A 15,157-nucleotide genomic window follows, 5' to 3' on the forward strand; every position below is an offset into this window, starting at 1 on the left:
TTAAAAGATCAAGATCAAACATCATAACATCACAATCACATAACTCCCAAGCCTCTAGTAACATCCTAAGACTGGTCAAAGCTAGGTCAAACCTTGAAACCTCAAATCATAAGTTATACCTCGCATACAGAATGTACAATGTAGCTTTTTGAATACATTACATTTTGAAGACACAAAGGTGTACTTTTGCCATAGGTTTCAAGTTTACACTTTCATATAAATCCAACTTGGAAATAAAATCTCAAGTTCGCCTGTTAGTCATTCATAACTTACAATTCCAATCTATTTTAATAATAATTTAATTAATTACTCTAATTAAATATTATTAAATTTTGATAATCAATTCTTATTCCCTAAGAGTATTTTAATAATAGATAATTAAAACCTTTAATTAAATATCATTCACTTCTTTAATAATAATTTTTTAGATTATTAATAAAATAACTATTATTTTATTAATAAAATTATTATAACATTAATAACAATTTAATTAATTATGTATAACTATACTTTAAAATAATATTTTTTCTTTTCTTTTTTTTAAAAATACGAGCAAGGGGAATAATAAAAGAAATCGGATGGTGACTGTTGCGAGTTTTGCAGGCGCGAGGGCCTGTGTGCCCTAGGCGCAGTTTGGACGTCCGTTGGTGGTGGCGTTCGCGCAACGTTTTGGCCACAGGGGCGGACTGTGCAGGCGGCACCGTTTTGGATTGAAGGGTGGGTTTGATTGCTCGAGCGGTGGTGAGACCGGCAGGGGCGGGCCTGCATCCGTTGCCTCCTTATTCTGGGGCAGCCAGTGTGGGGCATACAACTGGGGGTGGGCTTTGTGGCTTCTTTTATTGATTGGGGTTTGGATTTTGGTTCTTGCTCATGGGGAAATTGGAGGTCCCATTTCAGATTTTCTCTGAGGATTTGGTGATGGCTGAGTCCTCTCCTTTTTTGCGGGGAGGGCTTGAAGGTAAGGGTTTCAATACTTTTTCTGGGATGCATGCATCATCATCGAAAGATTCTGTCCGTATCAAGAAGAAGAATGGATTTTTGGAGCGCTCTGATGATCGACCAATGTTAATCATTCAACCAGAACAGATTTTAGAGGATGTGGAGTATTGGGGCAAGCATGCACTCATTTGTAAGTTTTTGGGTCTCTGGCTCTCCCTTCCTGTGCTAGAATCGTGGGCGCATCAGATATGGAACTTGGAAGGGGATATGGAAATTCTTCTAGCGGCCAACAACTATTTTTTGGTCATTTTTTCAAGTATGTCAGACAGGAACAAGGTCTTTGAGGGGGGCCCATATTTATTTAACCAGGTTGGGCTTTTCCTCAAACCTTGGCACATTGGATTTAACTCTGCTGAGGAGATACCGTCTCGGGTCCCTGTGTGGGTTAGGCTTCCTCGATTGCCTCTGGAATTTTGGAGAGAGGACATCCTTCATTCAATATTGCTTCTGCTGGGGAAACCGGTTGGGTCGGCCACACTAACCCAAGACCGAAAAGTAATTTCATATGCTCGAATTTGTGTAGAAGTGGATCTGAATAATCCGCTTCCTGACTCTATGGAAATTTGTATGGGCACTTCTTCATGGGTTCAACAGTTGGACAATGAGACTTTACCCTTTAGATGCAGGATTTGTCGTGAGTATGGGCACCTACAGTGCAAATGCCCCAGGTATAAATCTTCTCAGTTAGCTACAGCCACTGTTTCGTCTCCTAAGGAAGACAAGGGTAAGGCCCAGATGCCAAATGGTCCCTCTGCGGATAAGGAAGGTTTTATCCCAGTTAAGCCGTGTAATAAAGGAAAGGGGTAGAAGAGAGCTTGGAGAAATAGACAAAATGATGGTACTTTTAACAGGTTTAATGTTCTAGAGAATTTGATTCAAGAGGAAGGAATCCCTATGGAGTTACCTCTGGGTGATGGGTCCTTATCTGCTCCCCAGCTCCAGGAGGATGGGGTTCTGACCCAGGTTGCTGAGAAAGAACAAGGCCAGCCAGTTGGATTAGATGGAGTGGTTCAGGAGATTAGTTGTGATATTCCAGGAGGGTCGCATCCTGGTGAAGCTCCAGGTATCGCAGGTGCAAATCTTCCCAGCAAGAAAGGGGTGTATGATAATACAAAAGGCGCTAAAACTGCTTCCACTTTAGGTTTACAATAGAAGCCTTTTAAAAAGGGGACCGCAGAGAAGTCTGCTAAGAGTGGAAGGAAGACGGATCAGGAGAAGGTCAAGATGATGGGAGAGACTTTGGTTGAGGTAGGCTTAGTGATGCCCATTGACTCTCATTTCTCTTAGTCCTCTAAATGATTATTCTATCTTGGAATGTGAGGGGGTTGAGCAACATCCCTAGACAAAAGGTTGTTCGTAGATTGATAGTCTCATTCTCTAGATGTTTTGTTCATTCAGGAAACTAAGCTTTCAGTTGATGAATTGAATAACTGTGGACCAAAGATTTGGCCCCAAGGTTGCTGGCAGGGAGTAAGTGCTCATGGGAACTCAGGGGGCCTTGCTTGTCTTTAGAATCCTATGAAGGTGACTCCTTTGTGGTGGATTGCGAGCAGGCCTTCTATCTCCTTCCTGGCTTCTCATTTTGAGACAGGTGAAAGGTGCTTATTTTCTAATATTTATGCTCCTAGTGACTTGGTTGGTAAATCTCATATGTGGTCTCATATTATGTTTGTCCGTTCTCTGGACCCCTTTCTTCCATGGATTGTGGCTGGAGATTTTAATGTTGTTACGAGTCTAGAGGAGAAGAGGGGCGGACATTCCCGTTTGGGTCCTTCTTCTAAAATGCTTAGCGATAATATTGATTCTTTGAATCTTATTGATGTTAAACCCAACTCTGGTATATTCACCTGGAATAACAGAAGGAATGGGATGGAGGCTATCTCTGAAAGGCTCGATAGATTCCTAGTATCCTGTTATTGGATGCATAGTAGATGGACTACCAGTTCAAAAATTCTTGATTGGAGAGGCTCTGATCATTGGCCTATTAGGCTCTCTATCACCCCTTTCAAGACCTCCAAGAATCCCTCTTTCAAGTTTCAGCTGATGTGGTTGAGGGATCACTCCCTACATGAGCTTACGATTGCCTGGTGGTATGAGGGTAAGCCTTCACATGGAACTTCTATGTACACCTTCGAGAAGAGACTTCAGCATGTTAAGTTCAAGTTGAAGAAGTGGAACAAACAGTGTTTTGAAAACCTGCAAGAGCAGTTGAGTGATGCTCAAGCTAGGTTGAATAATGTCACTCGCCAAATCAGGGACCTAGGCATGACTCCAAATTTGATGTCTCAAGAATCCTCAGCTCTGAAGGAAGTTGAAGAATGGGAGCTTCGGGAGGAAATATTTTGGAAACAAAAGTCTTGGGTAGACTGGTTGTAGGAGGGAGATAGAAACACTACTTTCTTCCACAACACTGTCAAGGCCCACAGGTTTGGGAATTCTATCACTTCTCTAGTCTCTACTTCTGGTGATCAGCTATGTTCCAAGGAGGCAATTGCTTCAGAGGCCATTAGATACTTTTCTCAACTCTTCTCTAGGGAAGATCCTGCTTCCTTGGAAGAGACTAGGTCTATTTTAGACTGCATTCCTCATCTTGTTTCCAGCAGTATGAACAGAGATCTTTTAAAACCTATTATGATTGAGGAATTGGAGAAAGTGGTTTTTGGTATGCCGAAAGGTAAAGCCCCAGGCCCAGATGGGTTTCCCATTGAATTTTTCCAGGAGTTTTGGGAGATTATTAAACTTGATCTTCTAGATTTGGTCCAGGAGTCATATCAAAATAAACAAATGCTCAAGTCTATGAATGCTACTTTTTTGGCTCTCATTCCCAAGATTGATGGCGCTAACAGGTTGGACCAGTTCAGACCCATTGCTCTATGTAATGTCACGTACAAAATCATCACCAAATTAATTGCTGAAAGGCTCAAGCCTTTCCTTACCACTCTGATTTCTGAGGAACAGGGAGGTTTTGTCAGTGGGAGACATATTCTTGATGGGGTGGTGATTGCTATAGAAGCTATTCATTCTATGGCCTCGTCCAAGGAAAAGGCTATGTTTATTAAGCTCGACTTAGCTAAAGCATATGACCGAGTTAGTTGGGACTTTCTAGGTCGTGTGCTTCTAGCTTTTGGATTTTCTACAGAATGGGTGGATTGGGTTTTCAGCTGTGTGTCGTCCCCATCCTTTTCGATTCTTATCAATGGAGAACCTGATGTTCTCTTGTCCTGATGATGGATCATGTAGTATGATCCGAAACGTTGATGCTAAAAAAACTCACACAATCTAATCCAGAAACATTGCTCACATACTAATGGATTGTGGAAATCTGATTATGTTAATGGAGAACCTACTGACCTTTTCTCTGCTTCTCGAGGACTTCGCCAGGGGGATCCTATCTTTCCTTATCTATTTATTATTATGGCAGAGGGCTTAGGTAGATTTATAAAATCTCAAGCATAGTTGGGACTTATTCAAGGGTAGAAGTGGGGTAATGATATTCCTTCATACACGTACCTCCAATTTGTGGATGATACTGGCTTGATGGGCTTGGCTACTACCAACGAGGCAAGGAACTTTAGAAAGATTTTGGATATTTATTTAAAAGCTTCTGGACAAAAAATTAATGAAGGGAAATCTTCTATTTATTTCTTTAATACTCCTTAGTCGATTTAGCTCAGGATCGCTAGAATTCTCAGGTTTCAAGTTGGATCCCACCCTTTGATCTATCTCGGAGTTCCTTTAGCTTTGGGGACTCAACGGAAAGAGTATTGGCAAGGTCTTGTTGACAAATTTCGTAGTAGAGTGAGGCATTGGACACATAGGTGGATCTCATCAGCTGGGAGGGTTACCTTGCTCAAGACTATGATTCAGGCCCTCCCTATTTACAGGTGCTTAGTGCAAACCCCTCTCGTGGGAGTTATGAAAGATTTTGATGCTTTGTCACGACAATTCCTTTGGTCAGGCAACCTTCAATCTTCTAAATGGAGCTTAGTCAACTGGGACACTGTTTGCTTGCCTAAGTTTTCTAGGGGTCTGGGCCTTAAATGTATGGCTCTCAGTGTCAAAGCTCTTGCTACAAAGTTATACTGGAGATGGTGCAAGAATCAAGACCGGGATTGGGCCAAGATTCTGACCCATAAGTATTTCCCAGGAGTGGAGGTTTAGGATATTCCCAAACTTGAGCTTGATGGTAAGGGGTCCTTTATTTGGGACACCCTTAAAAGGGGTGCTCCTTTAATTAAGGATGGTCTTTTCTGGATCTGTAATGAGGGGTCAAGTGTGTTATTCTGGCAGGATTCTTGGGATGGCCACCCTCCTATTCTCTCCAATTTTCCCCACCTTCGACCTCCGTATCAAGTTTTTTCTTCTGTAGGTTGGACCACGGTTGCTCACTTCGAGGCTGTCCAGAGGTGTGGTTTGATGGAGGTGGTTAGCTGGAAGGATCCACAGCTTTGGCCCACAGGGGGCTCCCCGAAGAATCAGGCTGAACTGGCACATATTCTCTTCTCTAGGCTTTGTAGCTCTTCTAAAGACAAAGACATCTTGGTGTGGGGACCTTGCCCAAAAGGTAAGTTCAGTGTGGCCCAGGGATATGCTCGGCTGGATAGGAAATGTAATGTTATTCAGGAGGTTCCCTGGTGGAGGCAGGTCTGGAATAAATTTTCTTGGCCGAAATGTAATTTTTTTCTTTGGTTGGTTGCACAAAATAAGTGTCTTACTTGGGATAATCTCCAGCGAAGAGGATTTCAGGGACCCTCTTGTGTTTTTCTTATGTCCTCTCTCTAGGGAGATCTGGCATAAGTGGTGGGAGGCATGGTGCCATAGATGTATTCATGTTGTATCTCTTATTGAATTTTGGGCCAGCCTTGGCAGACCCCCTACGAAAACTTCATTCCTTCAAGTGGCCTGGGCTATTGGACCTTCTTTCATTCTGTGGAATCTTTGGTTGGAGCGTAACCGTCGAATTTTTTGTAATTCCAACTTGGGAGCCACTAAACTATGGCAGTTGATCCTATCCAGGCTTCAAGAGACTATCTTTGCTAAATGTGATATGTCAAAGCCGGTGGATCCTGGGGATTCTCGTATTATCAAAAATTTAGGATTAGTGGATAAAGGATTTGAAACTAGTAGCAGTAAGAGATATCAGCCACGAAAGAGGAAGGTCTGTAGAGTGGGGAGATGGAGCCCTCCTCCTGCGGTAGTCCTAAAGATTAACACTGATGGTTCCTCCCGTGGGAACCCTAGACAGGCTGGAGTGGGGGGATTGGGAGAGATGCAAATGGTAATGTTATTTTCATATTCTCTATACACAAAGGAGTTCATTCCAATAACGTGATGGAGGCTTTGGCCATTAAAGTGGCTATGGAGTGGGCTTGCTCTCTTGGATGGAGGAGAATGGTGTGTGAGTCTGACTCTCAGATAGTTGTGGATATGATTAATAACCGGAGAGTGGATGAATCTACCTAGCAAATTGCATCTATTGTTAGAGAGATTCTCCACTTGAGTAGCTTTGTGGATGGGATCCTTTTCTGTCATATTCCTAGGGAATGGAATGGAGTGACTGATGTTTTGGCAAAATGGGCATCAGAGAAGGGTGCTGGTTGGGATATTTCTGATAGAGATGATCTTCCTGCTGATCTTAGTGGGATCTTCAAGTAATTAGTGGATAAGGATAGATCGTAACTATGTTGGGTTGGTGATTTGGTTGTTGGGCCTAAGGCCTCCTGTAATCGGGATTTAATTGAATAAATTTTTACCCCTTTTTTGAAAAAAAAAAGAAGAAGATCTTTTTAAATTTATTTATCATATAATAATAATACATTAATAAAATCTTATTAAATTAACTTATAATTAAATCATATTGAAACTAAATTAAATTTTAATTAATTAAAAATTTAATAACTTAAATATTTCATATTTAAAACTTATTAATATAAACTATTTTTAAATACTAATAAATAAATAAATAAAAATTAACATGTGATTTTTAAATTGAATCCAAGCCATATGAAATATGGTTGCTGTCGTAGTCGTACTGCGACCGTAGCAACCATGTTGCTGCTATCGCAAGCACGGTTGTGAGCAACATCCTCGACAATAAAAGTCACAGGGTAAAAGGTAAGGCGGGAGGTGGGGGTGTTACAACCCTGCCTTCCCATTTTTTATTTTGTTTAAATTATATACAATTTAATTCAAACAATAACCCCCTCTTTTAAAATTATTTTAAAAATATATATTATTTTAATAAAATGTTCCAACTTTAATTTGATATAAGAAATACGACCAACGGGTCGAATTCTCAATTGAAATTTTCCAATTTAATACAAAATCCTTCCCCATTCAATTCCCACTTTTAAATCTACTAAAGAAGGATAATATTGATCTTTTAATCTTCCCATGTATAGAAGATTTGACATACATGCTAGAAATTCACAATACTGAAACATTCATCACAAGAATTATTTAGATAACCATTTGATAGTTGTGATGAAGATAGGAAAAGAAAAAGCGTAGTAAACTGTGCGAATAATCACAAACATCTACCTGGACTCTGATGCTAATCACTATGCCCAAGAAGATTGAGAAAGGAATTTCTCCTCTCAAAAACCTTCTCTCTTCTAAAATCCTTTCCTCTTCCCAAAATTTTTGGTCCTTTGAAAATGAACCCTCAAATTGTGATATGGAGTTCTCTCCTAAAATTGGGGCAGTAATTGTGCGATCACCTAAGAGAACTCTTTGCTCACCAGACTTTAACTCTTTATTATCTTTTTATTATCTTTTTCATGCACGTTTATTGAATTATAAAATAACTTTATTTAATTTCACTTGACTTCTTTTTTCAATTAATTTGTTAAATTTTAATCTCATGCATACATTATGCACTCTTAAAACTTTTAATAAGTTAATATCTTTTTCACTTAATTTATTTTCAAAATGTTAATTGATAAAAATATTTATTATCCTAAATAATAATAATATCTAGCATTTATTTAAAAATAAACTCTAAATATATTATTATTAAATTAAATAAATATTATCATGTTCTAAAATTAAACTTATAACTTTTATCTTAAAATTTAATTCTTTTTATTTAATTAATTTCCCAATTAATTAAGTATAATTAAATATTAAAAACACCATAATAATTTTCCATTAAATTAAATCATTAATTTAATCTTTTAATCTGAGTTAATTAATAAAAAAAATACCAAAGACTTATAAAACAAAATACGAAAAACCCATCATAGAAAATACATATAAGATCAAACTAAAGGGTTATAATCACGAATTAATGTCATATGACACATTCAGAAGGTAACCAACTCAGATACTTGTCCTAATTTTCTAGGACAAATTGGTTCAAAGGTTAGGATTTGGACTTAAGAATTTATCTCCCCCCTCTTACCATTGAGATAATGCGATAGGGTACACTCATCCTGGCAATTCAGGAAGTTGATACTCGGTACCTGTAATCTGCATAAAATTCACACATGTACAAACATATATATACTAAGCTAAACAAGCAATCACAGAAAATGATGCATTGTGTAGATCCTGACTAGCAGGTGACTACGACTTCCTTCCTTAACCACATCAGAAATGCCATACATAAAGAAAATACACACACACACACACACACACACACACACACACACACACACACATGCAATATGGCACCATAAAGAAAACATACTTGTCCTAATTTTCTAGGACAAATTGGTTCAAAGGTTAGGATTTGGACTCAAGAATTTATCTCCCCTCTCTTACCATTGAGATAATGCGATAGGGTATGCTCATCCTAGCAATTCAGGAAGTTGATACTCAGTACCTGCAATCTGCATAAAATCCACACATGTACAAACACATATATACTAAGCTAAACAAGCAATCACAGAAAATGGTGCATTGTGTAGATCTCGACTAGCAGGTGACTATGACTTCCTTTCTTAACCACATCAGAAATGCCATACATAAAGAAAACATACACACACACCTTACACATGCAGTATGGGGTAAGTATCCATAAGAAAACAAGTATGATAATCCATCTAACTATTCATCATCAATAACTGAAAACACTATAATAATCATTATGCATACATGAAGTATAGAGTACTACGTAATCTCATCATAAATCAACTAAATCTAAAACAATATATGATAATCTCAAAAAAATGGTACTAATCATAAGCATAAAATTGGCCTAAAAGAGTTCAACAATAATAGAAAAAGTGTAAACTAGGGGCAGACACTACAGATATGAAACTAGGAATGCAGATGAGAAGAAGCAAGTTGAAGACATGATAATGTCCAAACTAGGTAAATGGAAATACTCACCTGATCAACTTGCACAACAAATTCCTAATGAGATTATGGAAAGAATCAAGCCTAGATGGGAAAATGCTAGGAAAATTGCAAAATATATATTTGAATAGACTCTAAGGCAGCTCATGCCGAGTCTTAGTGATAAAGAGGTGAAAGAATCTATAAAGAAAAATGAGGAAAAACTCACTCTGAAATTCAACACTTGCATGATATTGGTTAATGACATTGAACATGTGGTGAAGACAACTTCAAACAAATGGAAGAATATCTACAAACTTCATCAACAGAGTGATTTTGTTGTTCATTCTAGTGATATAGGCGATGAAGATGACAAGGAAGAAAATGACAATAATGATAAAGAAGATATAGAAATAGATGATGTAAATATGGATGATGAGGAGCAAGAATAGGAAGCTACTGAGGAGAATACCCCTGAGATTCAGAGCATTGAGGAAACTGACCCAGAGAAGATTGCAACAGTAGTTATGGCCTCATTTCCTCACTCTCTGAGAAAAGCTTTAATGTCATCAAGCTCAAAGAAAGCTTCTACTGAGTTGGTTGTGGCAACAACTGCAACACCATGCACCCAACCAATCTCTACACCTATTCAACTAAGTACCATATTGACTAAAGTAATCAACACTTCATCTACTAAGTAGCTAGTGATTCCTCCATCATTAGATTTGGCTTCATGACAACTAGGTATTTCTATTATCAGTGCAAAATCTACTTTTGGTTCTAGCCCTTCTATTTCTACTATTGTTACTATTCCAAGTATGCAAATAGTAAGTACAAAGACATTTGAGAGCAAGCCTTAACTAAGTACTAAAGTTCCAAGAAAGGACAAAGGTAAAGAAGAAGACATTGATCTTGATGAGGATATAATTATCCCAAATTGGGATATCTCTACTCTAAATCCCTGATCAAATGAACATCGTAGGTGAACTATTGCAGAAGAAAGCTAAGAAATAGAATCTTAAAGAAGAGAAAAGCAAAGAAAATCAAGTGCTTGAAGATGTGAAGACTATACTTGTACATGCACTAAGTACTGAGGTTGATAATACACAACCTATTTTGGTTCAATTAGCAAAAGTTGTTTAGAAATTCAACGAAGATCTAAATGGACAAGAAAAGTTGTTACAAAGAGAAGAGAGGAAAATTGAGAATAAAGTCACAGAAAATTACAATATATCAAGTATAACTATCTACTATTCTTAGCTCATTAGAAACCTCTACAAATAATGTTACTTCATTATTCAACAAGTTGTGTGATACATCTATATTCACTCAAGAAATCAAAGATAAACTATCTAAGATAGATGAAGACTTGAAGGCAAGTGCACACCAGTTGTCACTTGACCCGAGCTACAGTTCTACTCACTACTCAAAGATTAGATTTCTGACTAATATGCAAGCAAAATTATTAAGGGAAGAAGCCAAAATCAAGGTCACACTTGTAGATATCCAAGGCATGATTCTCCCAAATATGGATGCATTGCAAAAACACATTGCACATGCCAAAACTCTCATCCATGATAATAACTTCTCCATAGTTGATCACATGATGGAGTTATTAGTAGAAGTACAGATTACATTACATGCAAACAAGGTGTTATAGGAAAATTGAGACAAGATAATGGCATTGATTTTGAAGGTACATTCTTGATTTTGAAGGTAAATTCAACTTTGGCATTTATGTCAAAAAGGGGGAGAAGATGAGATAAGATAAAAAGGGAGAGAAGGATGTGATATAAAGATATGAGATATATAGTAAGTAAAGTATAATATGTATATATGTATGGGGGAGTAGCATAATATTCATGTACAATTAATCATAAGACATCTTTACAAAAGCAATTTTGAAAAATCTCAAAAATAGAGTATGTTACCAAGTTGAAGACACAAGATGGAGACTAAAGATTGTTTTGAACTTGAAATTTTGAGAATTTAGTTTTTGATTGCTAAGTTTTTTTGTCACTAATGCCAAAGGGGGAGATTGTTGACATTATGGTCAAGTTTGTTCATTAGTGACTCACATTTAATCAAATGGTTGGCAACTATCGAGCTTATCTTACAATTTATAGTGTTAACCAAGTAATTCAGGTTCTACCAAGTTCTACAGTTGCTATCGAGTTGTAGAATTAGTATTCAGTTCACATCGAACAATATCTATCAAGTTAATGAATATCAGTGCAAACCAAGCTTCATAGTATTTACCAAGTTGCATAGTGCAAACCATGGTCTCCAGTATTTTCTAAGCTTGCAACATCAATGATCTGAATCAAGTGTTGACCAAGTCAGGAAGTGTCAACCAAGTGATTCAGTTTATATTGAGCTCACAGTCCTGGTGTTGACCGAGTCTTGCAGCATCAACCAAGTGATTTAGTTTATATATTGAGTTTCATAATGTTCACCAAGTCGCTAGTGCTAACTGAGTTCAGATTGCTTGGAAGTGATTAGTATGAATTCAGATTCTATGTCTACCAAGAGCATGATGATGCCAAGTGTTGACAATGTTTGCTAAGTATCAGAACCTGAGGTTCATCTTAATAGGTGGAACAATTAAATCCTTTCACAAGGTGGACTTAAATGTCTTTTTCAAATCTCTTTACCAAGCACATATTTCATTGTATATTTTGTAAATCCTTTTAGCAAGGTGGACCTAACAGTCCTTATTACTCTTGATAAGGCAGATCATTAGAAGTGATCAATTGTAAGCCTTTACCAACCAACTTTATACTATAGTACTAAAGCTTGTGGGTATCATCCCCACCCCAGTTTTACTTTCTATTTGGAAGGTTTTTGGGTCACCATATCTTGTGTCAAAGTGTTATGAATATTTTAATGCTTTTACTTTTTCATGCATGCAACTAGATCAAAATAAATATGAAGGATTAATTGGTGAAATAAGAGTAAGTTTTGTTGGTTCCTAATTCACCCCTCCCCTCTCAGTAACCTAGCCTATCCTATATTTCCAACACAAACTAGAAGCTAAAAAATTGAAAGCACAACAACGAGAAGACACCATGGAAGAAACAAATGATAATGTAAATGCATGGCCCACATAACTTGTTAGTATCTCGAAGTACTCAATGGATGATGAACCAATTGAAGATGAGATCAAGGAAGTCATGAAAGAACCTAGGTTTCAAAAGACAGTGGAAAATATCTTAGACTTAGATAAAGAATGGTACTTCCTCATACTTGCACAACAAGGTGTAAATCTAGCTATTGATTTTGATCACAATCAACTTAGGAACACTTTCAGTGATCAAGGATTTCCACAAAAAGGGTTAACCCAATAAGATCTTTTTAAATATGGTTCAAACTCACAAGGTCCTTTAGCACCAAGTGGTCCTTCACAACCAAGTGGTACTTTACCTTTACAAGGACCTATTCAACAAAGTCAATCTTTCCAAGATCCTATACTAGGTTCAACATCCCAAGGTCTTATGCAAAAAAAGTTCAACACAAGGACCTCCTCAACAAGGGTTAAACCAACAAGATACTACTCAATAAGGTTTTTCCTTACAAGGTCCTTCTCAACAATTTCATCATCTCAAGGTCCTAGATCACAAAGTTCAAATTCTCAAGGACCTTTGTCACATAATCCACTCCAACAAGGTCACAACCAAAGTTTAACATCTTAAGGACCTACTCAAATATTAGCTTCACAAGGACCTCCTTATCAAGGTTATACCTAAGAAGGTTTTTTTCAACTAGGTGTAACCCAACAAGGTCGTATTCCCACAAGTTTGACTTCACAAGGACCTCCTTAACAAGGTTATACCCAACAAGTTTGTCTCTACAAGGTATACCCAACAAGGTCCTATTCTACCAAACATAAATTCACAAGGACCTTATCAACAAGGGGTAACCAAAAATGACTTACACAATAGGATTATCCCCAACAAGTCCATACTCAAGGTTATATCCAAAAAATACCAACACAAGGTTTTCAACAAGGTGTTTCTCATGCAAAAGCACTAATTTATTGGACGTCTCATGGATAATTTAATACTTTACATTTTCTTTAATATGGTCTCATTATTATTTAATGTCTTAAAGAATATTTCGAATCCATTCAAATCATTTTGTAAGGCTATTAAAGTCATTAAGATTATAATGACCTATAAGGTTCTAAAAAAGTCACGTATCGTAAAACCACTCAAATGTATAAAAGTAGAGTGGAAATAATATACTTTTAGTCTTAATTAACCATACATAAAGGTTTAGGAAATGTTTGAGGTCTTTTGGATAATAATTATAAAAGTTGTTCAAAAATTGCCAAAATTATAATGACAACTTTCACAACCTGGTGACAACTTTTAAAAAGTTGTTAATGGGTAGTTGTAGGTTTATTGAATGGTTTACTATGATGAAAATTGTATTTAAATATGGTCCCCAAGACATGAAATTTTAATTTGGAGGAGTTTTAAATAAGATTTTGGAATGAAAGAAAACTTATTTTTGATGTTACATATCTTAGTTTTCTGGTTTTTTTTTCTTGCAATTTGTTCGATATTTTGATTCCAGTATGAACTCATTTTAAATGATCTAGACCTGAAAAATATATTTTTAGATAGGTATATGAGTCATTTTTCTTTTTTTTTTGGTTAATTTTTACTATGTTTTGAAGACGTTATGGCTGTTTTTGTAAAGACTAGTCAAATTTTGTCCTAGGATGAGTAGTTTTGGAAAAACTGCAATAACTTTATTTACTTGTATTTGGTTGTAAATTGGAGGAAATGTTGGTAATTCATTGTTATTATATCCTACCAACGAAATTGTCTTCATTATTTCTTTTACAAAAGTTATTAATGACTGATTGAGGGTTTTAAAGTTTTCCCTAGTTTGATAAATTATTCTTAAATTGCGAAATGCTTGCATTTATTTGAATGGTTAGAAAAAGGTTGTAAATGTGAACCATACCTCTACATCAAAATCCAAGCAAGGAAATTAAATTTATTGCGTTTTTGCCAAAACTTCTCATCCTAGGACATACTCTAACCAATCTTCACCAAAATGGCCATAACATCTTCAAAACATAATGAAAATCAACCAAGCCAAAACCAAATGAAAGATAACTGATCTACCTATCTAAAAATATATGTTTCAGATCTAGATTATTTAAAATGAGTTTCCAATATCAAAACATCAGACAAATTGCAAGAAAAAAAACCAAAAAACTAAGATGTGTAACATCAAAAATAAGTTTTCTTCCAGTCCAAATCCTTCTTCCAACTCCTCTAACTTACAATTTCATATTTTGGAGACCAAATTTATACAATTTAGAAGCACAATAAACCATTCAACCAGCATCAAACTACCTATTAACAACATTTAACAAACTTTTAATAAGTTGTCACCAAGTTGTAAAAGTTGTCATTACAGTTTTGAAAACTTTTGGACAACTTTTACAATTAAAGCTATCAAATTTCCACAATTATTACTTGGAAAAAAGATAGAAATTTTAAAAATATTATCCAATTAACCTCAAACTTTTCCTAAACCTTTAAAATATGACAAAAATGACTTTAAGACCTAAATTATATCAGTTCCACTCTACTTTTACATAGTTTAGTGGCTTTACCATACTTGACTTTTTAAGGACCTTATAGGTCACTATGATTTTAATGGCTTTAATAGCCTTACAAAATGATTTGAATGGATTCCAACTATTCTTTAGGAAATTACAAAATAATAAGACCATATTAAAGACAATTTAAAGCATGAGATTATCCATGAGACATCCATTAAATTCGTACTCCTACACCATACTTCTAACCTTAAAAGTTTTCCAAGTCCCTTGGAAATGGGGTTTCAAATATCTCTT

At 36.4% G+C, this 15,157-nt stretch overlaps 1 protein-coding gene across 1 annotated transcript in view; it reads left to right on the top strand.

Annotated features, from left to right (window-relative positions):
* Window positions 1-918: 918 nt before the first annotated feature.
* Window positions 919-15,157, top strand: part of LOC149572537 (uncharacterized) — a 52,913-nt gene continuing 38,674 nt past the window's right edge. The window contains exons 1-7 of the mRNA XM_089815852.1: window positions 919-1,765; window positions 1,865-2,062; window positions 2,177-2,247; window positions 2,398-2,503; window positions 2,591-3,360; window positions 3,472-3,996; window positions 5,290-5,643. Of these exons, the coding sequence (XP_089671978.1) occupies window positions 919-1,765; window positions 1,865-2,062; window positions 2,177-2,247; window positions 2,398-2,503; window positions 2,591-3,360; window positions 3,472-3,996; window positions 5,290-5,643 (2,871 nt within the window). The remainder of the gene's footprint in view (window positions 1,766-1,864; window positions 2,063-2,176; window positions 2,248-2,397; window positions 2,504-2,590; window positions 3,361-3,471; window positions 3,997-5,289; window positions 5,644-15,157) is intronic.

The sequence above is a fragment of the Cupressus sempervirens genome, chromosome 2 (assembly GCF_028749045.1).
Source record: "Cupressus sempervirens isolate cs-2001-9-10 chromosome 2, ASM2874904v1, whole genome shotgun sequence".
NCBI lineage: Eukaryota > Viridiplantae > Streptophyta > Pinopsida > Cupressales > Cupressaceae > Cupressus > Cupressus sempervirens.